The 25,166-nt window shown below is 36.8% G+C and overlaps 2 protein-coding genes across 20 annotated transcripts in view; one reads left to right on the forward strand and one right to left on the reverse strand.

The window, feature by feature from the left end:
* Positions 1–1,139, reverse strand: part of LOC135114851 (glutamate dehydrogenase, mitochondrial-like) — a 23,049-nt gene extending 21,910 nt beyond the window's left edge. For 4 of the 11 annotated variants that reach the window (XM_064030994.1, XM_064030996.1, XM_064030995.1 and 1 more), the window contains exon 1: positions 1,075–1,139. In XM_064030994.1, coding sequence (XP_063887064.1) covers positions 1,075–1,124 — 50 coding nt within the window. In that variant the 5' untranslated portion in view covers positions 1,125–1,139. Of the gene's footprint in view, positions 1–463; positions 701–1,074 lie in introns of those variants that run through there. The other 7 variants (XM_064031004.1, XM_064031005.1, XM_064030998.1 and 4 more) reach the window with 5 other exon arrangements.
* Positions 1,140–3,335: 2,196 nt separating this feature from the next.
* On the forward strand, positions 3,336–20,482 carry LOC135114853 (RUN and FYVE domain-containing protein 2-like). 9 transcript variants are annotated; one of them, XM_064031010.1, is made up of 12 exons: positions 3,395–3,533; positions 7,978–8,514; positions 11,789–11,967; positions 12,353–12,462; positions 12,838–13,045; positions 13,290–13,447; positions 13,651–13,828; positions 14,086–14,346; positions 16,912–17,009; positions 18,234–18,297; positions 18,671–18,823; positions 19,140–20,482. In XM_064031010.1, exons 2-12 carry the CDS (start codon positions 8,085–8,087, stop codon positions 19,503–19,505), a joined length of 2,205 nt encoding a protein of 734 aa, XP_063887080.1. In that variant the 5' UTR covers positions 3,395–3,533; positions 7,978–8,084; the 3' UTR covers positions 19,506–20,482. The 9 variants fall into 9 exon arrangements, with proteins under 9 accessions (XP_063887086.1, XP_063887080.1, XP_063887081.1 ...); XM_064031011.1 differs by lacking the exon at positions 3,395–3,533 and adding an exon at positions 5,957–6,039; XM_064031015.1 differs by lacking the exon at positions 3,395–3,533 and adding an exon at positions 5,966–6,039 and having other exon boundaries at positions 7,978–8,262.
* The last annotated feature ends 4,684 nt before the right edge of the window (positions 20,483–25,166 follow it).

The following is a 25,166-nucleotide window of genomic DNA, read 5'->3' on the forward strand; positions in this document are numbered from 1 at the left end:
CTCCATCACCGGCACCGGTAACTTCGGCTTTAAGATAGCGACAAGTGCTTTTGTTCTTAATCTGATGGACTGGCATTCTTGATAACCTCACTCTATGTACCTCACACCATATTCCCACCTATTTTACTTTAGTTAAGTGCACGTATGTCGTTGCCGGCTCTCTCTCTCTCTCTCTCTCTCTCTCTCTCTCTCTCTCTCTCTCTCTCTCTCTCTCTCTCATAAACACAGGGCTGGGAAAAGGTACGCCCTAATATTCATCTAACGCAGATGAAGATATCCACTTCTAAAATGAGCTCTTTCACGAAAAAAGTACATCTCGCAAAACGCTTAAATTACTAAAGTAAATGAATGTATATAAAAATAGGAAACGCCTCCCAGCCGCCGGACAAAATAGTGAGACGTCATAAGCTACATTAGCACTTGAGGGAAGCTGCCAACACATTCTCAACCAAACCACACATACAGTAATGAACGGGGAAAGGAAATTTCCCAAGTTCCTGCGAATATACGTCCGTGATACACACTCGTCACCACCACTGCACACCACACAAACACTGTACCTCTCCGTCCGAAGGTCAATGATGCACTGAGTAAGTGAAAATAAGAGGCACTGCCAACACGGCTCCTCAGTTACCAGTTCGCACGAGTCGCCACCTCCGAAAACGGGAACATTACTGACAAAAAGTTCCAGTGTAATGCAAAAATTAAGTAGGCCAGCACTTCACTACAAAAAATAAACTGCTTATTCCATAACCTCTGCCTGCTTATGATGAACGGTGAGCAACGGATACGTGGCACAATTGTTATTATGATGTGACCCATGAAAATCCATGCTGAAAATTGTAAAAGACAACCTTTCATGATATAAAACATCACATATCAGATACTATGTAAACTCCTTAAGCATAAATGCATATTTCTATCTTCCCATTTATCTTAACCTGACTAAAGAAATAGCAGAGATGTGAAATCTTGAAGCTTAATTGCATATTTTTCATCTCTTCATTTATTTTAATCTGATCTAATCTAACAGTAACTTGAAATTTCCCTACATCTTAATACATAATACTGTACCCTATAAAATGCAGTGCATGGCTTTCCAATGTTGCCAAAGCTAAGTCCATCTACAGAAGTGCATGGAGAATGCATGAAATGTGGAGTTTAATTCATGCAGGTATGTTGCACAATAATGAAAGCGAAAAAAAAATAACAACAAGGAGTTAGACTTTTTTTGCAAGTATGGCATGACTTTAAAAAAAAAAAAAATATATATATATATATATATATATATATATATATATATATATATATATATATATATATATATATATATATATATATATATATATATATATATATATATAAAACAGTTGCTTCCTCTAGATTTCTATAAAAACTAAAAACATAAGCAAATTTTCAGGCAGCAGCGAGGAAGGATGGCTAATTATATTCAGCCAATTAGTTAATGGCAGTTTCAACTTTTGTGTCGGTCAATTAGCTTTTAATTTATCATGAGACATAATGATTTACTATAGAGTATCACAGACATTTCCTATGAGGTATATATTCAGGGGATCGAGTATTTTTATGATGTTACATATAAGAACATGAGAAAATAGGAAAATTACAAAAGACCAGATAACATACAAGATAGTGCCTGAACCAGCACAAGACACCTCCTGACATACTCTTCGAATGAACATGTCTAGTTGTTAAACAGATGAAGTAGAATTTAAGCTAATCTTATTTCCTATGGTCAAACTTTGATGGTAAAAGGATGAAGGTAAAAGTTGAGAAGTTTGTACATAGATGATTCGGTTCAGCTACTTCTCTTATAAATGGGAATAAATAGAATTTCAGCTTATGCTTCAGCTTATGCTATGAGTATCTCCTAAGGTGAGAATTGAACGGTAAAAGGATGGAGGTAAGAATTAAGAAGTTTATAGAGTTGAGAAGAAAGAACAATGAGTTACATGACAATAGTTTGGAATGAACTGTCAGGAAATTGGATTTTTCACATTTCTTTATTGTTTTGTAGTAAAGTAGTAGAGACACATGCACCAATCTCCCTTTTCTATTTCCTTACCCATAACAAACTGAGGCAGTACTGGTGGGAATCTGTTTTTATTTTTATTTATTTATTTATTTTTGGATGAGGTGAACAAAAATAATTGAAGTTTGGCTTCTTAAATTAACCTAAATTATAATTTCATGAACTTCTCACATTACCCTTGCTCTTGTGGTTATTACTGTTCTATCATGCATTGTTAAAGATTTCTTAAGATGACAACAAACTACCTGATAACATTGCACCCTTATAAATTATGTCAACCATTAAGAGGATGAAGTTTGGAGTATATTGGAAGTATAGATAGCTGTGTCTTTTTTTTTTTTTTTTTTCTTCTTTTTCTTTTTTTTTTTTTTTTTTTTCTTTTCAGATTCTGTATTGTTTTTATATGAACACCTACTGAGCACTCGCCCACTACTACCATTACTCTGCTCTCTCTCTCTCTCTCTCTCTCTCTCTCTCTCTCTCTCTCTCTCATTTACTAACGCTTCTAACTAACAATTTCCTCTGGTATTGTGGAAGTAACCTTAGCCTGCTAACTTCCAGACAGTGATTGTTTATTTCTGGGCAAAACGTGACGCCTTTTCACACTTGTGGGCATTTTTCTCCTTTCTTTTTTTTTTTTGCTCTAGGATTCTCGTCTCCAGCGAGGAGAGAAGGGCGGAAGAGAATTACTTCTGTGAAACAGGTTACTCTGAGAATAGTAATCATGAATGTTTCTGCCACAAAAGCCTGAGTTTGACCAGTACTCATCTTGTGAAGTTGTGACCTCTGTTCTATCATGCATTGTTAAAGATTTTTTAAGATGACAACAAACCAGCGATAACACTGAATTCTAAATATTTTGTCCTTTTTTTTTTCTTTTTCCCTTGACTTCTAACTTTATTTCTCGTTATAGAAAGTGCCCTCCCTCACATTCATATCGGTTCGATGGTAAACAAAATCTATATAACAAGGTCTACATAATAAGGTGTGCCTAAAATATATTTGATAAAAAAAAACTCCACAGTAGTGAAGATAACTAATACCTGGTGTATCATTTAATGGTTACTGAGTTATACATAACAGTCTTTAAAAACATCCAATATTGATAGCATGAAAAAGAATAAAAGAAGTTGATATAGGTTAGATTATTAGCGGTAAAATTTGAGATTGCAATTATTTTTGTATAAGAGTCCATGTCTTCTTGGTCGTTTATATCTTTAAAAGGCTTTCTGAATCAGTCATGTGATGAATAAGGAAGTATGGTGAGAGAAGGGAGAGGGGAGTGTCTCTCATCCCGTCAGTGAGATCATGGCTGCCTCAGCTGATGGTGTAAACAAACAGAGGGACGCCCCATCCCTACCAGCCTCTTACACTCCAGACGAAGAGGAGGTAATTCCTACCCCGACATCCTCCAGAAGTGATCCCTGGCAGTCCTACGTGTCTGACAAGAAGCCAGTAAGCCAGAAAAAGTCATGGAAGAGTGAGTACATTTGACACCGCTCAGTTGCAAGTGCTTGGAAGAGAATGAGAACATTCACATCACTTTGTTTATGTCAGGCTTGAGTTAATTTAAAGATGGGGTTTGGTGTCTACATCATCCACTACTATACTGTCTGCTTGTACCCTTACCTTGGAGGTGGATTCAGGCATTCAACAACTCTCTTGGTCAGTTTAGTTAAATTCTGCTAGATTTTCTTCCTACATTTTCATTTTCTTACATCTGGAATTAGCATCAGAAATTGAAGTAGGTTATATTGTTAGCGGTAAAATTTGAGTTGTTTTTTGTGTTGTTCTCTAAGATTCTGATAGATGGAAGACAGAACAGTGACTGATGATAGTTTAGAAGATATAAGAGAAGTGTGAGCACCCCTGTGGTTTCTAAGAGAATGAATAGTATATTTATTGAAAACGCATCAACTTTTTTTTTTTTCAGAATAGTGCATATGGTGTATATAGTTCTGTTTTAATGTTTCAATGTACTATATATAATTTATGCAATTAAGAAGATATGTGTTGTGCAGCAGTAAGGTTTCTGGTATTTAGTGTTTTATTCATGTGTATATGAAATATGGTTGTGTTTCTGGTAGTTCATATATTTTCATGTGTATATGAGATTTAGTTGTGTTCACAGATTTGCCAAGTTAGTTATAAAATGTTTGGATATTTCTGCTGTTTCATACAGTGCACAGAACATAAGTATGACTCTCTATGTCTTATGTCTCACTATTTAGAATACTTTTAATCTCAACTCTTTGTCAAAAATGCATGCTAATTACAGAAAAAGAATTTTGAAGAATATGGTATCTCCAGTGCCGCCTAAAGCCAGGGACTAACAAGTGTACTAAATACAAATGGTGTTCTGTTGTTGATGTGAGGGATTTGTTAATCAACATTGTGTATTGGAACTTTTCTGTATCTACATAGTCTGGCCATTTGTGTGAATAAGAGTATACCTTACTTATATGTATCTATTAGTGTTTTTTTACCTGCTTGGATGATGTTCTAGGTTTAAGTGAGAAATAGGTTTCATTTCCGTGTTTCTAAAAGCTATGAATTGTAAAAGTTTTTGTAATTCATCAGTAATATAAAGTTAACATTGGATTGCCAAGTAGATGATCATGGATTTAATTCCTGAAGTGCATGAGTAAAGTAAGTCTCACTTGCTTTTTCTTCTATTTTTTAGAACACATGAAGATCTGCCACCAAAGGTACACTCAGGGTGGCCATTACTCATATGGATCAGTGGGGTGGATTATCTTCATCTGGGTCAGTGTTGTGGCTAACTTTCATGTGGGTCAGAGTGGGATGGCAGATCTTCATGTGGACTCTTTTGAGAAATCAGTGTCTTCATTATTCTTATCGTTTCAGGAACTCAGTAATGCAACCAATTCAAGACTCAGTGTCCTCATTACTCTCATCTTTATAAGTACTCAATAATGCAACCTTTTGAGAACTCAGTATCCTCATTAATCTCATCCTTTCAAGAACTCAGCGAAACTGTGGTGGTGGGTCTGGGGACTGATCTTCATGTGGGTAAAACTATGGTAGCTGATCTTCATGTGGGTAAAACTGGGGTGGTAGATACTCATGTGAATGAGAATTGGGTGGGATTTCTTTATGTGGATAAACTGGGGTGGCAGATCTTCATGTGATCGTATTTTTGTTCTGTTCATTTAATTCATTCATTGCATTTTTTCTATAATGAACTTTGCAGTGATAACTAGATCTACTAGGTGTTGATGATATAACATTGCTATGGTATAGTCCATATTTTCAATTCTCTTGCAGTATTTTTTTTTTTTCTAATGAACTGTACATACTAAATGTGAGTGAGGAGATTCACGTGTGTGTGTGTGTGTGTGTGTGTGTGTGTGTAGGTATATAATTCCATGAAGAATGCAGCAGATATGCAACAATGTAAATGTTTAAGAGATTAAACACTGATAATCAGAAGCTTTTCTATCTAGTGGAAAAGAGGTGCCGGTAAGTGTTGGGAGGTAGAATGCCTCACAACGGAGCCACATACACGTGGTAATAGTGCTGAAGAATGAGCAAATGGGGTTGTTTCTCGATTGCCACGTTCAGTCTACATAGATATAATTATAAACAACTGTAAGCGTTTTGGATAATTATATTATTTTAGTCATAGTGAAACCGATATTTGGATGTTGAATTCGATACTTTATCCACATGACAAACTACAAATACTGCACGCACATGCTGATCTGTCGGGACAGGACACGGTGATGAAGGATATCTGCTGCCATCATCCTTTCATAAATAAATCTAATACATTATCCATCGCTATTAGGGACTTGAACCGAATTTCCTCGTCAACATAAAGGTGAAGTGTGTGTGTGTGTGGGTGGAGTAGGTTGGCGGTGGGATGAGATGACAGCGAGTATTGATCAGTCGGCCGTCGCCCCTCCCTGTCCACCCGCCGAGTGGAAGGGCGAGCTGTGTGCGCATCAGCTCGTCTCCAACACGTAATCTTACCATACATGCATTCCTATCTTATAGTGCACATATACATAAGGCATCATTATTAATAATACTGGGCCATATTTAATTTTCAAGCAAAGGTCGCAGACTTTTAATCCCTCTCGGGAAATCATCCATCGCGTCCTTAATCCCTGGGAAAGGATGATGTTAATATTTCTATATCACGATTTTTTTTTCTCTCGTTTTATTTGATGTGTTTATATATATATTCAAGTAGTGGAAGTCAGTGGCGTAAATATGATTTCTGTGAAGAAAGAATGGAGTACGTGGTTTATCTGGAAGCCAGCAAGAATTGGGAGACGCTTGCGCAGGGCCGCTCCCTCCCGTCCCTGGAGGAGGTGGAGCAGCAACAGTGACTCTCGCGGCTGCTGCTTCCACGGTACTCAGACCAGCAAGATTGGCAACACAGTAGTGAACCACTGCTCAATGATCCTGCCTTTTGTCAAAATAATACAGTAAAGTGTCGTGAGATGGAAATAAGAACAGAAATAGAAATTAAGGTAGGCCTCGTGATGGACGAGGTAGCAGTCTAGCGTGCTCGGAGGTAAACAGACGGAATGTTCGCGCCCGATGTTTGGCAACCTACAGTGACTCACCAATAGAGTAACATAGAATCGTGTGCACTTCTCGCATCATACTCTCATTGATGTAGTAATGTAGTCCAAGATGGAAGGTTAAATTTAAACCGATAGTGACACTTTCAGGCGGTGATAACGTGAGTGGTTTTAAAGGAGTAGTCGAGAAAGGTCGGTTTTATAATGACTGGAGACCAGGGAGTCCCCAGGCCCAGCGTGAACCACTGTCTACTCGTAAAACACGTAGTACTCCACCTTTCTGCTAACCGATAGCTGAAGGTGTGACGCTCTGCCAGTGCCTCGAAGGATTCGTTATCCAATATTTGAGAGCAGGATGAATTTACTAGACATGTCATGGAAAATAATGCAAGTTAAATTTATCATGTGCATCTGTCAGAAAAAAAAAAGTGATTGTATTACTGGAAGGTGGAGATACGTTGAACAAGTATAAGACTTGGGACTTCTGTGCTGAGTATATGTTGCGTACTACTACACATATATAATATGGAATATTCAGTACATCCACCGAAATTGGAAAAAAGTGCACGCATGGCTCATGGAATGTGCATTAAAATAAGAAAAAAAGGTGTTACCTTATTAAAGATTAATATTAAAGATGATCAACTTTTTTTTTCAGACTAGGAACACACACGCACACGTCTTTCGTAATATTCTTGAACTCGCTTATGTTCTCACCTTCCAGTTCCCATCCCTCTCCAATTCCCTTGTCACCCAAACTTAGGAACAATTATTTCGCTTTACATTGTGAAGAAGATAATGTAAACTTACCCAGCCATACAGGCATCAATAGAAATGAGTCGACTCCCATCGCACTGGAATGATCTGCAACATAATGCAGCAATTTTAGTCACAGATACAGTAACTGATGGCTATTTTGATTAATCATCTTCCACCATCTTCCTCACAGTGTCATTGCCCACTGACTAAAGTTACCATTTTTTCATTGCCTTACCTAATTAACATGCCATATTTCACTCCCTGTTCAGAAATGTATCACTACCTACTTGTCTTTCTTGGCTGCCCATCAAGATAACTATGGCAGCTTTTGTGCCATAGCTTGGTGCTGAAACACACACACACACACACACACACACACACACACACACAAGATGAGTTTGGTTTAATCCTGTAAAAGCTCAAACAAGTATATGCAACAGTTTTCAGAAATCAAAAGTATCAGAATACAAATAAAGTATGTGTAATTGATTGATCAACACATATGACATGCAAGCCCAGTAGTTTTTATGAAAGTCAATATCACTGTCAACTGCACACTGCATTTGTTACCTGAAGTTATAATCCTTTCCTCATCCTTTGATGGCCCAGGCACAGGTGTCCTCAGTATTATGAGTGAAGAGAAGTGTGTGTTGACAGCATGACTATATCGGTGAAGTGTTGTGTAGCGCGGCACTCTCACATGGCTGCCCCCTAAGATGGTGTTGGTGGAGATGGCCGGGGCGGAGGACACCATCTACTTGTGCAACTTCCGGGTTTCTGTGGATGGTGATTGGCTGTGCTTGAAGGAGCTAGCAGAGGGAGGCACCACCAGCGTAGGGGTCGCTAAGGTGGACAGCTCTGCGTCCTCATCCCCTGGGTCACCCCCGCCCTCAGGTGCCTACACCCACCACCACCACCATCACCACCTCCCACCTGGCTCCTCTTGCTCGCACACTCTACCCCTCTCTGAGCCACTGATGTTGAACCCACCAGACTCGGCCAACACCTCGGAGGGATCTGCCGATGGGAGCCCCCCGCCTCACAACCCCGCCCTGGCTTCTGAGGGCGGGGCAGTGGGCCGGGCACTCAGCGTGCTCCCTGGCCTCCCGCCGGGGCTCTTCGCGCCCTATGTGCCGCTCAGCTGTGGTCCGTCCGCACGCTTTCTTCTTTATGTTGCCCTGACACCCCTGCTGGACACTGCTGCCCCTGGCTATCCTAGCTCCACCCCACTTGCTGCCTTCCCACCTTTGATTGATCAGATGATATCAGCAGTCCTGGCTGGCTGTAACTCTCCCAGTCAGAGGCTGGCTGTATGGTTCTAGATAATTAACCTTTATTATGAAAGGATCATACTGACTTTCTCATATCACAGAATATTTGTCATTGATAGTATTGATGAATTATGATGACTAGTGTCTCTCTCATGATGCCAGATAAATACTTTCAGCAATTATTGTAGCCGTTTGGTTTCCAATGGAACTGACACCAGGTGCGGGTAGACTACAGCCAGGGCTCCAGCATCTGTCCACCAGATGTGTCTCACTCCATGGTTCATAGTTTTATCAGAGTTGAGAATTTAGACTTTGTATTGATGGCCTCATACATAAGGAGTTGGATCCAGTTAGCTGAGCATTTCAGTGTAGAGGAGTAACATGTCAGTGAATTAAGGAGACCATAAGAAAGGTTTATAATATAATAATTTACTCAAAACACCATATAAAAATAAAAGATAAACTTGAGCCCCTTATTATGAGGAAAGAATTAAAGTTTGGAAGTGGTTTTATTCCCCCAAAAAAACAAAATCTGTTATTTTATTGCTTAAAGTGACTAATGAAAGAGATTTTATTCAAAAAGGGATGCCATCAAGACAAGGTTGAAATAGTAACCATTTACAGTAAATTATGTAGTCATTAGAAAAGAGAATTCATGGGTAATACTTCTAACTTAAGATATAATGATTAGAAGCCTCAGTATACATATTGTGAAGTTAGCATTCAGAAATTATTAGTTTAATGTAAAGAAAAAGTTTGTGGATGTCTTTTTTAATTCCATTCATACTTTGGGGAGTAGTGAGGACTTGAGGATATTGCAATGCATGACCACTGCATGGCTGGTCTTCATAAGACAGACTCATCCAGGGCAGGAACATCCACCAGCTTCTTACAGTTACTTTGCTCCGGCTGATGCTTTGGTTGGTGTCTCATGAGGGTTGTCTGTGCCCCTCATGGACTCTCGATATCAGGTGATCATATTGCCTCTCATTGATTCTGTCAGGTGATCATATTGCTTCTTATTTATTCTATCACCTTGACACACTAGACATAGGGATATCAGGGTTTGTTTAATGTACTTTTGAGACCTTAAAGCTTATTATTACCTCTGAAAATAAAGCAGGAGAGCCCAACAATGAGGTGAGAATGGGGAAGCTGGTGCATTATAATGATGAGTTATGATGCACAACTTTATAAAGCCATGATTAGAAACTGGTAATTTTGAGTTGAGTGAGTATGTATGTGTCTGTGTGTGTGAATGTATGTGTGTTTCTTGATGCCATGCATTATCTTCTTTGTTGCTATTAGCGAGATAACCAACATTTTATAAAATTATTTGCAAGATAAACAATATATATATATATATATATATATATACATACACACACACACAGTATAACTATACTGGGTGCAACATGAGTTTCCGTTGCCATTACTTGAGGTGAAAGTACATGTTATTCTAAATAAAAAATGTTATATGCACATATGCATTTTGAGGCATTGTTTAGCAGTGTTATGAAATTTAGGTGCTGGCAGGCCAGGCAAGTATCCATGGTGGGACATGTTGATGTGGATGTCTGTTGACGAAATTGAAAATTATTCAATAATGATTTCTGCAAGTTTTGGAGCTTTACAGTATCCCATGATGAGATGAGTGGTATTAATGGACAGGTGATTTACCAATAAACTTTACACAAGGATAGTATATATAGCTGTAATTAACAACAAATAAAATGAATACTGCATAGCATCATGCCTGCCTGGGCAGATAGGGAAAGGAGAGAGGCTAGGAACAAATCAGTTGATTGCTATTCATTCAGTCACATGCAATTCCCCCCGAGACAATGACAGTGAATGTATTGTCTTGCATAATTTTGAGAGAGAGAGAGAGAGAGAGAGAGAGAGAAATGAAAACTTCCAATCAATATCATACACTAACATTAATGTGAAGCATGTGGACATGCTGTTTCTCAGCCATGGATACCTGGCTGGCCCAGCCATTTTCCCTGCCATCCATCAATTTATGAATTTCTCAACATAGGTAAACCACGCCTCAAAATACCCGTGTACATAGAACATTTTTGACTTGGAATAACCTGTACTTTCATCTCTAGCAATATCTGCAGAAACACATGTTACACTCTGTATATACAACACGTATACAAAAATCTTCTAGTAGTTTCTTTTGACTGTGGATAGATTTCTTTCTTTTTGTCTCACTATCTTATACATTAGTCTGAGGAAGCACAGATCCCTTGCAGCAAGAGAAATAACCTTGTTAGTGATCAGATCATATGATATAAAAGTTCCATTGCAACATTTTGTGGTTAGTGTTTTACATGAACTCTTGACCATGGAATAATATTTATTTATTTATTTATTTATTTATTTATTTATTTTATTTTATTTTTTTTAGAAGAAGGAGAAGAAAATTTTTCGTGTAGTTCTTAGAAATAAGGAATGTGTAGTGTTCTCTTAAGTTCTAATGACCAGTGTCTGATGAAGTCATTGGTTTAATTCAGACATTTTGCACAAAATTTTTTTTCTGTCATGCATCTTCAATGAGAGCATTATGTATTCAGTTTTAATAGGATAGAGGCTGTTTCACATGATTCATTGTGTAAACCCTTATATATAATGTATTACTCTGCTATTCACACATTTCCCTAATACCTCATAATTGCAAATACTACCATTTAAAACCTTACACATAATGTATGTCTATGCCATTCATGCATTTTCTTTATTCATTATAATTGAAAATATATTGAATATGTTGAAAAACAGATGTTCAATGAAGATAGATTTGAGATACCTTAAGATGGGAAATAGCCATTGCAGATTTTCATCTAGACTTTTCATTACTTATAACTTACCCAAAAAAAGTTTCTCAATTATCCTTTTACTGTTCATAGACTCCAATACTGTACAGAACTCTTGCAATGATGATTGTAAACCTAACTTTGAAGGTGGCTCTCCACCAAGCATCTCTTTCCTATCCAGCTAGAGAACCAAAGCCATAGTTATAGATTGCCTAAAACAGCTAATAGTTATAGACTGGCAAAATTAACTGCTAAATTTTAAAAAAATGTTGAGATGTAGCAGCAGCAGTTGCCACATATCACATGTATCCATTTCTCCTTCTTCAGAGCGGGATCCTGTGTGCATTGAGCGTAGTAACCTGGTAAACATCTGCAAGTTGGTGGTGAAAGAACTCATTGAGTCCTCCCTCAAGTTTGGCCGCCAGTTGGATTCAGACTCAGTGCCGCTACAACACTTCTTCATTGTTCTAGAGCATGTCCTGCGGCATGGCCTCAAGCCCAAGCGGGTGGGTCACATGGCTTATGCCCATAGTCAGAAACACTTTGCTGTCTCACCACAGCTATTTTCAAAGGCCACACAGTTGATTATCCAGGTTTTCAGGAGTGTTTTTCCTGTTAGTAATGTAGAAATCCTGTCAAGCTGTCACTAGAACCATAAAATACACTTAAAAACCTGTGTAGCTTCATATGGAGTCTTTTGAAAGTAGTGGAGGTACAGTGCAGAAGTATTTCAGAATATGGTCCATAGTCCCAAGCTGTCAGTCATGTTCTGAACTGATCATTGTAGTGATTACAATGTTTTATAGCAGCCTGTTGATATGGTGGTTAGTGCATTCACCACACAACCAAGAGAGCACATCCACCAGTTTAATGTACAATTTTGTTTTGCAGGGCTTATTGGGACCAAAAAAGGAACTATGGGATCTTTTTCAATTTGTGGAGAAGTGGAGTTACGAAGCTCAGGACATCACAGCGAGTGTCCGTGATTTACCTACAGTCAAGTACGTGGCAGGCTGAAATGTGAAAATGTGACTTGGGAAGACTTAGATTAGATGATGAGATTAGAGATGGGAAGGACTCAAGAACAAATAAGACTCAATACTTGGGTGGTGGGTTCAGGACTATGGAAGGTAAGGACATGACATCATGGAGGAGGAAAGGCTGAAACAAGGGATCTGAGACCAGAGAGATAGTGGAGGGGAAGGACCTAAGGTAGAGACAAGGAACAATAAAGAACTAAGGAGGAAGACATGAGACTAGTAGAGAAAAAGACTTGGAGAACTCACAGACTCATGTGCCTCAGACAGAGCAAATGATTATATGAGTAAGAATTACCTAGTCTTTGAGAATCCTTATTTGCTGATTTTAATCCCCAGAACCCACATTGGGCGAGCACGTGCATGGCTTCGACTTGCCCTCATGCAGAAGAAGCTTGCTGACTACTTCCGGCTGCTGATTGAGCGGAGAGATGAACTGTTGACAGAGTTTTATGAGACTGGGGCATTGATGCTGGCAGATGAGGCTATTGTCATTATGGGACTCCTGGTGGGCCTGAATGTGATTGATTGTAACCTGTGTGTCAAGGTAAGGGATGTGGTACCAAATTACCTGTGTTGCCTGTATATTGAATGGTTCTTTAGATGTTAATGGTGATGGCTAAGTAATTTGAAGTGCAATAATAGGCATTATTCACATTTGTGATTGGTGTTTATAACATTAACCTTAAGGAACTTGTAAAGGAGGACCAGAAACTTTGTTATTTGTGAGATCTCTTAGAAAGATGGATAGAAATGTACAAATGAAACAAAACCTGATTCTTCTGCTACAGGAGGAGGATCTAGACAGCCAAATGGGAGTGATTGACTTCTCACTGTACCTGCGCAACACTGGGGCAGACACAAGTCCTGAAGACAGTCAGGAGCAGACAGACATGACTACAGTACTCGACCAAAAGAACTACATTGAGGAGCTTAATCGCCACCTCAAGTATGTTTCCACTCGTTTGTTTATTAACTTGTTTTATATCATTCTTCTAGTTACAGTTTTTTATTTGCTATGTTTGTTTGTAGATTTAGCAGTCCTTCCTCCTACTAAAGAGGGAGATTTTTGAGGACATGATTGTCTCCCATACAGTCTCTTCATCTTCCTAAATATCTTCACAAATATTTATTTGTCTTTCCTTCCACCAGTGCGACAGTAACCAACCTCCAAGCTAAGGTGGAAACTCTGATTACCACTAATGCTCTGATGAAGGAGGATTTGGCCATTGCAAAGAACACTATCATACACATGCAGGGTGACAATGATCGTCTAAGGAATGAAAGAGGTCTCCCCACACAGCAGCAGCAGGAACAAATGGACAAGGAGGTAAGACCTGTTTATGTTTGCTAAACTTCCTGTGCTCTGCAAGAAAACTCACACTTACATAAGTTTCTGTTCTAGATATTGTGAGAGGTGGAAGTGTCTCAGAAAAGATGATGTGGGACAAAGCTATTGTATTTTCTCACAATATTTCCTAAACCTGATCTGCACTTTTATTAAAGAAAAATCTGAGAATATTGCATAGAATTAAAAAGAACCTGAATTTTATATCACTAAAAAACTTTCTTTATTCCCCACATCAGGCTAAGAAAGCAAGTCGGGTGAGTGTGATTGGATGTGAGGAGGAGATGCAGGACCTCAAGCTGCAGCTGGAAGAGGAGAGTGCCCATAGGAAGCAGGTAGAAAAGGAGCTTGAGTTACAGATCCAAATGAAGGCAGAGAGTGAAATGGCAGCAAAGCTTCTGGAGAAGGATATTCATGAGAAGCAAGACACCATCATCTCCCTCCGCCAGCAGCTGGATGAAATCAAGGTCATTAATCTGGAGATGTACAGAAAGTTGCAGGTAAGAAAAGCATTGGCTCGTTCCCTTCTTTCTCTCATGCTTCCTGTCCACCACACTCCCTTCTTTCCTCCTCCAAGTTGGTGTGTTTAATTCTGTGACCTATTCTTAAAATATTTATTTGTTTTCTATTTATTTATTTATTTATTTATTTCATCTTAATTTTTGCCATCATTATTTTCCTTAGTGTATTTGGTAGCTTCTCTCTCTCAGTTTTTCACTTTATGATCCATCATTTGCAGTGGCTTTAGAGAAGGACAATGAAATTGTTCACATTTCATCTGTATGTTTTTTCATGGATAGAGTAGCAGGTTCATGGGAGTATACAGAGAGATTAAAGTAATTTTTTTTCTCTCTCTCTATGTGGAATGGTATTAAATGAGTTGGTTAATAGGTTGTCAAATCATCTACACTTGTGGAAAATTTTGATCAGAAGGGTAGCATATGTCCCCTTCTCTGGCAAAGATATTGGCTCAGCGATATATGGTAGGAATGGCAGCTGGTAGCCAGGCATTAGATCACTGTATCATTACCTACTCTTCCCAGTTATTCTTGTCAGAACTGTCTGGTTAGCATCAACATCATCATCTTTGGTGCATTTTTCCTTTACCCACAATGAGTCATATTGATACTGAGATAATGCAATAGTCTTCATGTATAATATGTGGATGTCCTTTCTCATAATATGTAATCTTGGCTGAGTTTATGGGAATCTGTAGGTACCATATGTTGTTCAGGAATAATATGACAGACTCATCTCTTTATCTCCACCCTCTTCTTAGTTACTTTTTTTGATCTAGGATTTTATTAGTGTATCAGTTCTGTTTAACTCTATGGATAAAATTGTTTATTATTTTTTTATTTAGTTTCTTTTTTACTATATACTCATTTTAATTTACTCCCAACATTTATTTATTGTGGTACAAACTTTGAAACTGATTACATAATGCATCTTGCATTTTACTTAATCTCATCTTACCTGGAATACACAAAAGGCCCCATACATTTGTAGGATTCATCACAATTGTATAACTAAAAAATGTCAACTGCACAATCTAGCATTTAATCCTCAAGAAGCAATAATGTATAGTTGGTGTGATTTACTTCTCAACCCACAGTTTCATTACAGCTGGATCAGGCAGTGCTGTCAGACTTCAGCTGCTTCTCTCATTACAGTGAAGCTCATTCAACATACCTATCTTAATATTTGTGCTTTTTGCATTTTAAAAATATCAGCATTGTTTTCTCTCTGTCTTGAATAAACACTGAGCTTGACTGTAAAGATAGTTCGCATGTTGTGAAGAGCTTGCTTATGGTTACGAGGCCCAAGTTTTTGGCCAGATTTTGCAGGCAATAGAGGTTTTTATGCAAGAATAACATTTTGATCTGACTGCCCTGGTGTTTTTTGATTGGTCAAAGACAGGAAAGATGTGTAGGAAAATATTTGCAACTCCCCATTCTTGAATTAAATTTAGTTGTTCTTACTGCATACTGAGGCAGTAAGTGGCTTGCAATATCTCAAAGAATTAAGGGCCTGGTCTGTCCTTCTTTGTTGCTGTTACTAACACACACTTTTTCTGTCCTCTAGGAATGCGAACAGGAAATTTACGAGAAGGGCTTAATGGTGGAGCGACTGCAAGAGAAAACCTCAAAAATCAGTAGCATACTCACTAATCTTAAACAATGCACTGATACACAGTTTGCCCATCAGAGTCATAATTTGCCCCCAACTTCCTCAGAATAATTGTGAGAGAAATTGTAAACAGAAAAAAAAAAAAAAAATTCATATCACTAATGAAGTGTTAGGTATCCACTGGAATAGATTACAGATAGATAGTACATATTGTCTGCCTAAATTTATAAGGGTCTCATTCTCCTCTCAGATAAAAATTTTGTTCCAACCTCCTTCCTAGAATCTCACTGCATGTTTATGAATAATGTACATATTTTACGTCTTGAAATGATGTGGCAAAGTACATGACTTGTATGTATATGCCAGGACAAGATTCTCCCCCCTATCCTCATTGCATACCATCAACTACAGTACAGTGTGTTTTTATGTATTACAAATTGTTGTCACTTCTTGTTGTCTATATTGTTTTCTTTTTCTTTGTATGCTGCAAAGCCTTCTGATATAATCTGTTATTGACCTACATGTAATTCCTGTGTAGTTTATTTGGCATCTCTGGTGCATCTTCATATCACCGCAAATTGCTATCAAATAACTACCATTTGGCTCATGTCAAGAGTATGAACTAGCTTGTTTAATGTGTGAGTGTGAATGTATGATAACTCAGAAGATAATTCAGTTCAGAAATTGAAAGAAGCATAGAATGTCACCATACAAATCAGTTCTGGATTATATTATATGAATGTCACTAAGTTTTGAGTGAAAAATACTGTGAAGCATTTTGTATTCAGCTTGTTATATATTTTTCATTCAGTATTGATGCTTAGTGTCCATGTCCCTGGAAAACCAAAGAGAAAATACGGCTGCAAGAAAAAATGTCTGTAACAAAACAAACACATGGCGAGGAACACTGGTATTCTCTACTGTATGTTTTTCAGGAATGCGAGAGCTCATTAAAACAGAAAACTGAACTCATCGGTCGTCTGGAGGCCAAGGCAGGAGAAATGGCAGAGACTATTCGCAATTTGGAGTCACAGTATGTATTCCAGGACTCTCAGTCTTCTCACGAACCCTCACCAGCAGGACAGAGGTCTCGGTCCAAGTCATACTATGAGCCACTTAGCCAGAGGGAGGCTGAGGAAGCAGCTGAGGGAGAGGAGGGAAAGAAAGGTGGGATAGGAAAGTCAGCTAGTATGTGTGAGCTGCAGAACAGGATGGCTCATCCCTTGTGATTGAGAAGGCCTCTCCCTTGTATGGTGTGAGAACTTAATCCCACCACTAATACTAACACAATATCATCATCATATATATATATATATATATATATATATATATATATATATATATATATATATATATATATATATATATATATATATATATATATAATATATATATATATATATAAAGAGATTGCTTTCCTCAGTTTGGCTTAATGATGTTTGATTTGCCATTCACCTTTCCCCTTTCCCAAGAAATTGTGCAATATTTTAATCCTTTGGCAATTATAGCATATTACAGTCATTTCTGATTTACATTATTAATATTGCATTTAAGTAATCATGTAGTGAGCAAAGAAATTCTTCATGGTCTCTTCATGTAGTCATATTGGTGTCTTTCGCACATGTCAAGAGAAAACCTACTGTAGTATTTTATATATGTTAAAAGAATGCTAGAGAAGACACTTGAGTGAAAGAGTAGGAATGCTTTAATAGATAAGCAAAAATTGGCAAACCTTCAGCCAAGTGTTTTACATTGTCAGCTGAGGCAGCCTTGATCTCACATATAACTTGTCGCGCTGATGAACAGAACACATTTCTGCTGAAGTTATGCCCTCACCTTGCCAGTGTTTGTTTTGATGACATGTAGTGACATAATCTCAAGACATCGCATGTAACACCTAAACCGGATATTGCCAAATAAAGGAAACTGTATCTTGTCAGAGTTTCATTATCATTTGGAGCTGAAATTATACATTTGGTTGCCTCTGTTTCCTTGTTTGGTTTGTCAAATTTTGTTCATCTATCTGAGACACCAATTCTGAAATTACTCAGCTACTCTGCTTTATCTTTATTTTGTACTATATTATTTCAAAATATGTAGGTTATATAATGTATTTTACTGATTTATGTCTTAAGCTTTCCTCTTCATTTGATTTTGTATTGAATTTATTATTTTTTATATTATTTCATTGTCATTTATTTATTTTTTTTTATTTGATTTAGTTTTGTCATCCCCACACACCACCTTTACCCACCAGGTATGAGGAGTGTCTTCTTCAGAAAGAGGCAGCCAAGACCACTGCCATGAAGCTGAGTGACAAGGTTAGTCTTCCTTTTAGGCTGACATTGTGGGTCTCCATATTCATGACTGTCTAACTGTTTTTGCCTGAAATGTGGAGTGTTTCAAGAAAAGGCCACAATCCTCATAAAAAGGTGACTTCCAATGCCAGTCAAGACACATTCACAATTTTTTTAGTTTTTATCTGGTGGTGAAAAGTTAGGTAGATAGATTTTAGATATTTTGGCTCGACCCTCTGTTTAGAGAACATTTCTATCTATTAAACTCCCTTTGGGTTTTCACCTTACATAAACATTGCATGGATGGCAGAGTGATCTATTTCATGCTAATCTTCATTTTCTGGCAGTGTTTTAAGTAGAAAGTTTGAATGATAATACAAAAATCTGATCTCCACAGGTCTCTAATGGAGAATTACAATCGACCACCTTAGAAACTGATCTCAAGATAGAGCGAGAGTGGCGACAGTCCTTGCAGGAAACTCTAGTGAAGGACCGTGAAGTGAAAGCAGAACTTATGCAGCAGATCAAAGAACTCACCAAACAACAAGAAGTAAAAATCCTACCATCTTTATGCTTAGTCATGAAATACACATTATGTTGCTGCTGGTTTTTGTCTTATACACATTTGGTGTACTTGTACTGTACTTGTGTTTATGAGATTCAGTTAATCAGCTGTTCCTTCCAAATGAAGTGGTCCAAAAGGGCCTGATAAATCTAGGCCAGTGCAGGGAGGCTGGTGAAGACTGTGTAGCTTGGTGAGCTTCCTCTATAAAACTTAAACTTTTCTTCAAAATAATGAGAATTATTTGTTTTTACAGCAAAATTTGTGCAAATAATCATCTAAGTGTTTTTTTATGTAATTACAGGAATATCAGATTCTAAAGGGAGCACACATGCAGCTGATATCTACTGTTGAGAATCAGGAGAGGACTCTTGAGGAACTGGGAGCACATCTTTCTGAGTCCAAGCTAAAGATGGCCGACCTGCGAGATGTGAGCAAGTCCCTCCGTGATGCTCAGTGGGCACCAGACAAGGAAGCCAGTAACTGTCGCCTCTGTGAGAAAGAGTTCAGCATCTCCCGCAGGAGACACCACTGCCGCCATTGCGGTAATATATTTTGTCACAGCTGCAGTGACAACACAATGCCTCTTCCCTCCTCAGCCCGCCCAGTCAGAGTTTGTGATACATGCCACACTCAGCTGCTGCAGCGGTACTCCAACTCTGAAAACTAATTGTGTGGCTGGTTGTCACATCCTCAGAACAATCCTATCCATTCGCATTGAGGCTGGTTATATGCATTTCTGTTGCCATAATGCCAAAGCAATGTGCTCTTTGTATCAGAGCTGGAATTGGTGCAACACTGTATATTTCATGTAAATTTTAAGAGATGTGAATAGTGTCAATACAAGTAGAAAGCTTTATAATTTTGTACGTAATTAGAATTCCAAAGCTAAATGTTTCTATTAGCAGTTAAATGAAGGAGAGGTGTTTCTTCAGGCTCACCTTCACATTCTTCCAAAGGAATCACATTGCACTGTGGTGTTTGCATCTTGTCCTCTTGGTGACAAGCAGATGATTCACTTGTTGCGGAGGGAGACAAAAATTTTAATTTGCAGATCTGACTTAATTTATATAGAAAACATGTATATAAATCAAAGAAAACATACATAAAAGGAATCAAATGAATGGCAGAGGTCTTATTTATCTGCTGCATGTGTTACTTTATTCTCCAGCCCTCTTGAGCTTGTACAGTGCTAAATTGTATGAGTAGCAAAAAAATCATTGTTACATGTAAAGCAGCTGACTTTATCAAGAGAAGCATTTAATGAATGGTTTTGTTCATTATGTTTTGGTTTACATTGCTCACCAACATTTAATAACACATGGGAATATGTATGGTTTGCATTTATCAGTAAAAAAGGAGGATATTGTTAGTATAGGTATCCTTAAGAAACTTGTTATTTGAGATTGACAGTTGTTACAGTCATTTTGTATTTTTACTTTTTTTTTCTATTTGCTCCTGTATTTATTATTGTATCAATTATGATAAATACATTTTTTAACTTAAGATTACTTGAAAAAGAGAGAAGGGAGAGGGAGGACAAGAAGATATACTGTACAAAGTTTGAGAGAAAGATCCCTTTGTAAAATGTAAGACAAAGATCTGAGAGAGAGAGAGAGAGAGAGAGAGAGAGAGAGAGAGAGAGAGCATAAATGAAAAGTTAATGGAAATGGAGCATACGTGAGTGAAGGTTATGAACAAGAGGAAATGGAGACCATTAATCAGTTAGTTTTATATCTGACATATCTCCAAGAATTCCTCCCAGGCAATGACTGGCAAACTTGTTATAGCTGAGTGTTGGAGGGATTTTCAAGAAATTGTTGAAGCTGATTACATTATATTTATGGAATTTTTTTCTGTCGTATGCTGAGAAAGTACAATCACAAAAATATGAGGTAGAAGGAAACTTGAAAGGCAGTACATGGCACAGCTCTCCACCCCCTCCCCCCTGATTCTTGTATCTAGCTCTGAGAAGTCAGACGTTGGTGTCATTTATCTACCTGCACAACAGCAGTAATAGTTCTGTTATCCAGTTGTAAGAGTTGTACATAACTGAAGTGGTGATGGGAAACTAATCACAAAATGTGACTTAAGAAGTTTACCTTCATGATTGCTGAACACAAGATATGTTGAAAAGTCTAGTAATTCTTGAAGAACTTTCTTGTATACATATATATGTAGTTGATATTTAGTTATAAAAAGCTTCTGTAAATAGTTAATTTTCCCTATAATTGTATGTAGCAGTTGTGCTAAAATGAAATAAGAAATGAATTTTCATTTCAGCTGACATGATGCCCAGTTATAGACACAGGAAACAATCTTTGGAAAAGGTCTCTTATTCCTTTAATAATCAGCAGTCTGGCTTTTGCCCATCACTTCTTTGAATAAACTCTAGCAGGAAAGAAAGATGGAGGAAATTCCTTTAAGCTTCCAAGGCTTCAATGTGACCTGCAGGAGGGTCTGCTCATTGCATACATGTGCCTTGTTCAGTGCATTTCATAATTCTATTCTACATACTTAGATGTTAAGGATTTTGTTGGGCTGTTGGAATTTTGTGAAGATAATCATAAGAATTTTTAACTTTCATAAATTTGCTGTTTCAAATTATTATTAAAAAATGAAGTCTGACATATATATATATATATATATATATATATATATATATATATATATATATATATATATATATATATATATATATATATATATATATATATATATATATATATATATATATATATATATATATATATATATATATATATATATATATATATATATATATATATATATATATATATATATATATATATATATATATATATATATATATATATATATATATATATATATATATATATATATATATATATATATATATATATATATATATATATATATATTCTTTCTTAGCATATTGTAGAGAAATAGTGAGGAGAAATAATCATTTGAATTTCTTGTTATTAAGGCAAGCAGTATTGCATTCTAGTGCTGTGTGAGATTGAGTTGAGTACAATACAAGAAAATGTCATTCCTGGGACAATGGGTTTCATACATTGAAAATGTGGTGCAGAAGGAAGGTTGGTTTGACTCAGGATAGCAGAACTATTACTGAATCTGAGTTGTATTTCCATTTTGAAAGAATATTTTCCTACTAATGTCATAATTTATATTTCAATGTTATTCTTTCTTGAGCTTGTGCTGAAAACTTAAGCCTACTAATGCTGATACTCAACCTACTGGTACTTCTGGATCTGATAATACTATACTCTCCTAAACCTGTGTGGTGCATGTGTTGATGTTCCCATAACATACACATCTTGTCTCTGAATGATTTTGTGTTTCAGTGACAGTTTTGAAAAGTTAACATGAACTGAATTTGAGATCTTCATACCTATAGAGTTTTTTTCTTGTAGAATTTTTCTTCAGGTCCTAAGTGTTTCTGAACAAAAAAAGGTTGTAGAGAGATTGTCCTTGTTTCCCAGCCAGTGACTTGTGCCACAGTCAACTGGTGTGCCAGATGAGAACAGCTCTCACTGTTGATAAGCACCATCAGTGTCATTGCTTACACTCTTTAGTGTATCGTGTCAGTGAACATAATGTAGGATATAATGTAGTATGCGTGGACCAAAAATACTAGTGTTCTGGCTGGCTTCATGCCATGTTTGAATCAGGACATCAGGACATTTCAACATCCATGGGGACCAAAAGATTATTGCATTTCCTGTGCTCCATGGAATGCTTTCTGATTCCAAAGAGAAACTGGAATGCTGTGGCTCTGAATTTACCTATACTAGAGAGTTAAGTCTCTTCCTGGCTGTGTGTCATGCTACTATTACTGAATTCATATTCTATATCCTAACCTAATGTTGCATGTCCTATACTATGCCCTCTAGGTTAGACACTGTACTGACTTGACACTATTTGCCTGACTTTTAGTCATAACATGGCTTCTATGCATGTCTGTATACACTACTACATCTCATTATCAAATGATGGTCATGTATTCTTTCTATAGTACAATATACATCAGACTGACTTCCTCCAACAAAGAGGATACCAGAGACAAGGTGTTCTCCTGCACACACTTGCAAATACACCCACAAACATTTCCTCACATCTTAATATCTATATATCTCTGCCTTTGGAATACTTATTACTATATCTTGGGTGAAACTCAAAATTTTATTTAACAATTTTGTTATATGATTTAGAGATGATAAATATTAAGTTACATTGGCATAGAGAAAAGATACATTTTACAATGGGAATATTGCTGATACAGTAATAATATTGTAATAATAATATTGCAAAAATGTTCATGATGTCATATCCAGTGAATATTTATTGCAATAGTTTGGGATGGAGAGGCAGTCTACCTTATTGTATCTGTGTGTTGATCTGATCAAGACTCTTCAGTTTATTGTATGTGCTAAGATTGAGCCACTGCCTCATCTATCCACATATGTGTGTGTGTGTGTGTGTGTGTGTGTGTTTTTTTTTTTTTTTTTTTTTTCTCTATTTACTTCTGTATTTCTGTAATTACCCTTTCCCCAGGGATGTGAGCCTACCCTCTGTTCAGTGCCTAGCTAGTAAGTCATCCTTGCCTAAATTACTCAACTTTATCAAGCAAACTTTCCATGCTCATCTTTGGATTGCTTTGACATTTGCATGCATACAGCTGCAGAATGAGAGATGGTTGATTTGGGTTGATCTTCACCTCTATTCTTTCACTGCTAGACTTTTTAACTATTGACTCTGACATGTGTGAATGGCAAAGTCATGGGAAGGGAGACTTGTGTTGGCTTTATAGTAATGTGCTTTTGGAAAGGCTGCTGTTATAGTATGCTCACAGTACATTAGGAAGTGTTATTGAGATATTTATGTTATATTAAATGTGACTGAGACTTCTTTACATTATAACAAAATTAAAATTATACATCATTTTGAGCCAGATTACTGCAGTCAAACTTTGTATGTACTTTATTGAATCTGAACTGGATCTGCCTCTCTGACCAGAACACAAAGGCCCAGTTTGGACTGGTGGGATGACCAAAAGGATCTCAGAATTGCCTATGTGAGCCTCAAGCATCTTGTATAGGAAGAGAATGAGCTCATGTTGTGGGTGAATGAATAGACTTGTTGCAGCACAAGAGTAGAGGTTATATTATGTAAGTGTGTGAAAGCCATGTCACAATATATAGGTAGGCATGTGTGTGTGCAAGTGATGGGGAAATGAAAGTTCACTTAACACTGAGAAAAGAATAGGCATCCTTGGCAATGATATGTGAGAATATATTACATACAAAATACTGATGGTTGTATGGTGAAATTTGAAGTGATCATTGTGTGTGACACATACAAATGATTTTATTAATCTTTCAGAAAGATGTTATGTGTTTGTTGCTATGTTTTTGGTTTACTGTTATTCTTCTTCTTCTTTTTCTTCTTCTTCTTCTTCTTCTTCTTCTTCTTCTTTTTCTTCTTCTTCTTCTTCTTCTTCTTCTTCTTCTTCTTCTTCTTCTTCTTCTTCTTCTTCTTCTTCTTCTTCTTCTTCTTCTTCTTCTTATTATTATTATTATTATTATTATTATTATTATTATTATTATTATTATTATTATTATTATTAATTTTACATCTTATTAATAAATTTTTACATTTTTTTATTTATTATTATTATTATTATTATTATTATTATTATTATTATTATTATTATTATTATTATTATTATTATTATTTATTTTATTTTATTTATTTATTTATTTTTTTGGGGGGCAAGCACAGATAGGTTTCACATGCCTGATAGTTCAAAACCAATAATACTGTTAATTTGTACATCAATTTCGCGTTTGGCTGAGTCGTGCATGTCATGTGGCATTGTGTAATGTGTTACATTTGTTGCTACACTGAAGAATGTTTATATATCTATAAGCTATGCTCAATGAAAAATTATTTTGGGGAAATTATGTTTTATTGACCTATTATAGAATCTTTATGACTTTAAATTATGTCTTTTTTTCCAGGGGGGAAGTTAATGGTATAGAAATGTGTATATTTGCTTTTATTTTGTTAATTAAGGCAATGGAAGTGATGTGCACTGAGAGAGAGAAAGAGAGAGAGAGAGACAGACAGAGAGAGAGGGGTCATCATCTCCATGCCTTCTACTCAAGTCAAACATCGTACAACACAGTATAAAACATATCTACTAACCACACATTTAAAATCGTCTGTTCCCAACCTCCCAGAAAGAAAAGATTCACATTAAAATGCACACACACACACACACACACACACACCTACAAACCACTCAAAACCATCCATTTCCAACATC

This window comes from Scylla paramamosain, chromosome 28 (genome assembly GCF_035594125.1).
Source record: "Scylla paramamosain isolate STU-SP2022 chromosome 28, ASM3559412v1, whole genome shotgun sequence".
Classification (NCBI taxonomy): domain Eukaryota; kingdom Metazoa; phylum Arthropoda; class Malacostraca; order Decapoda; family Portunidae; genus Scylla; species Scylla paramamosain.

Excerpts from the sequence above, each read along its gene's own strand:
- LOC135114853 (XM_064031010.1), top strand. The coding sequence starts at position 8,085 with ATGGTGTTGGTGGAGATGGCCGGGGCGGAGGACACCATCTACTTGTGC. Across the intron at positions 17,010-18,233 it reads ATTCGCAATTTGGAGTCACA|GTATGAGGAGTGTCTTCTTC; the intron begins GTATGTATTCCA and ends TTTACCCACCAG. Across the intron at positions 18,298-18,670 it reads CCATGAAGCTGAGTGACAAG|GTCTCTAATGGAGAATTACA; the intron begins GTTAGTCTTCCT and ends TGATCTCCACAG.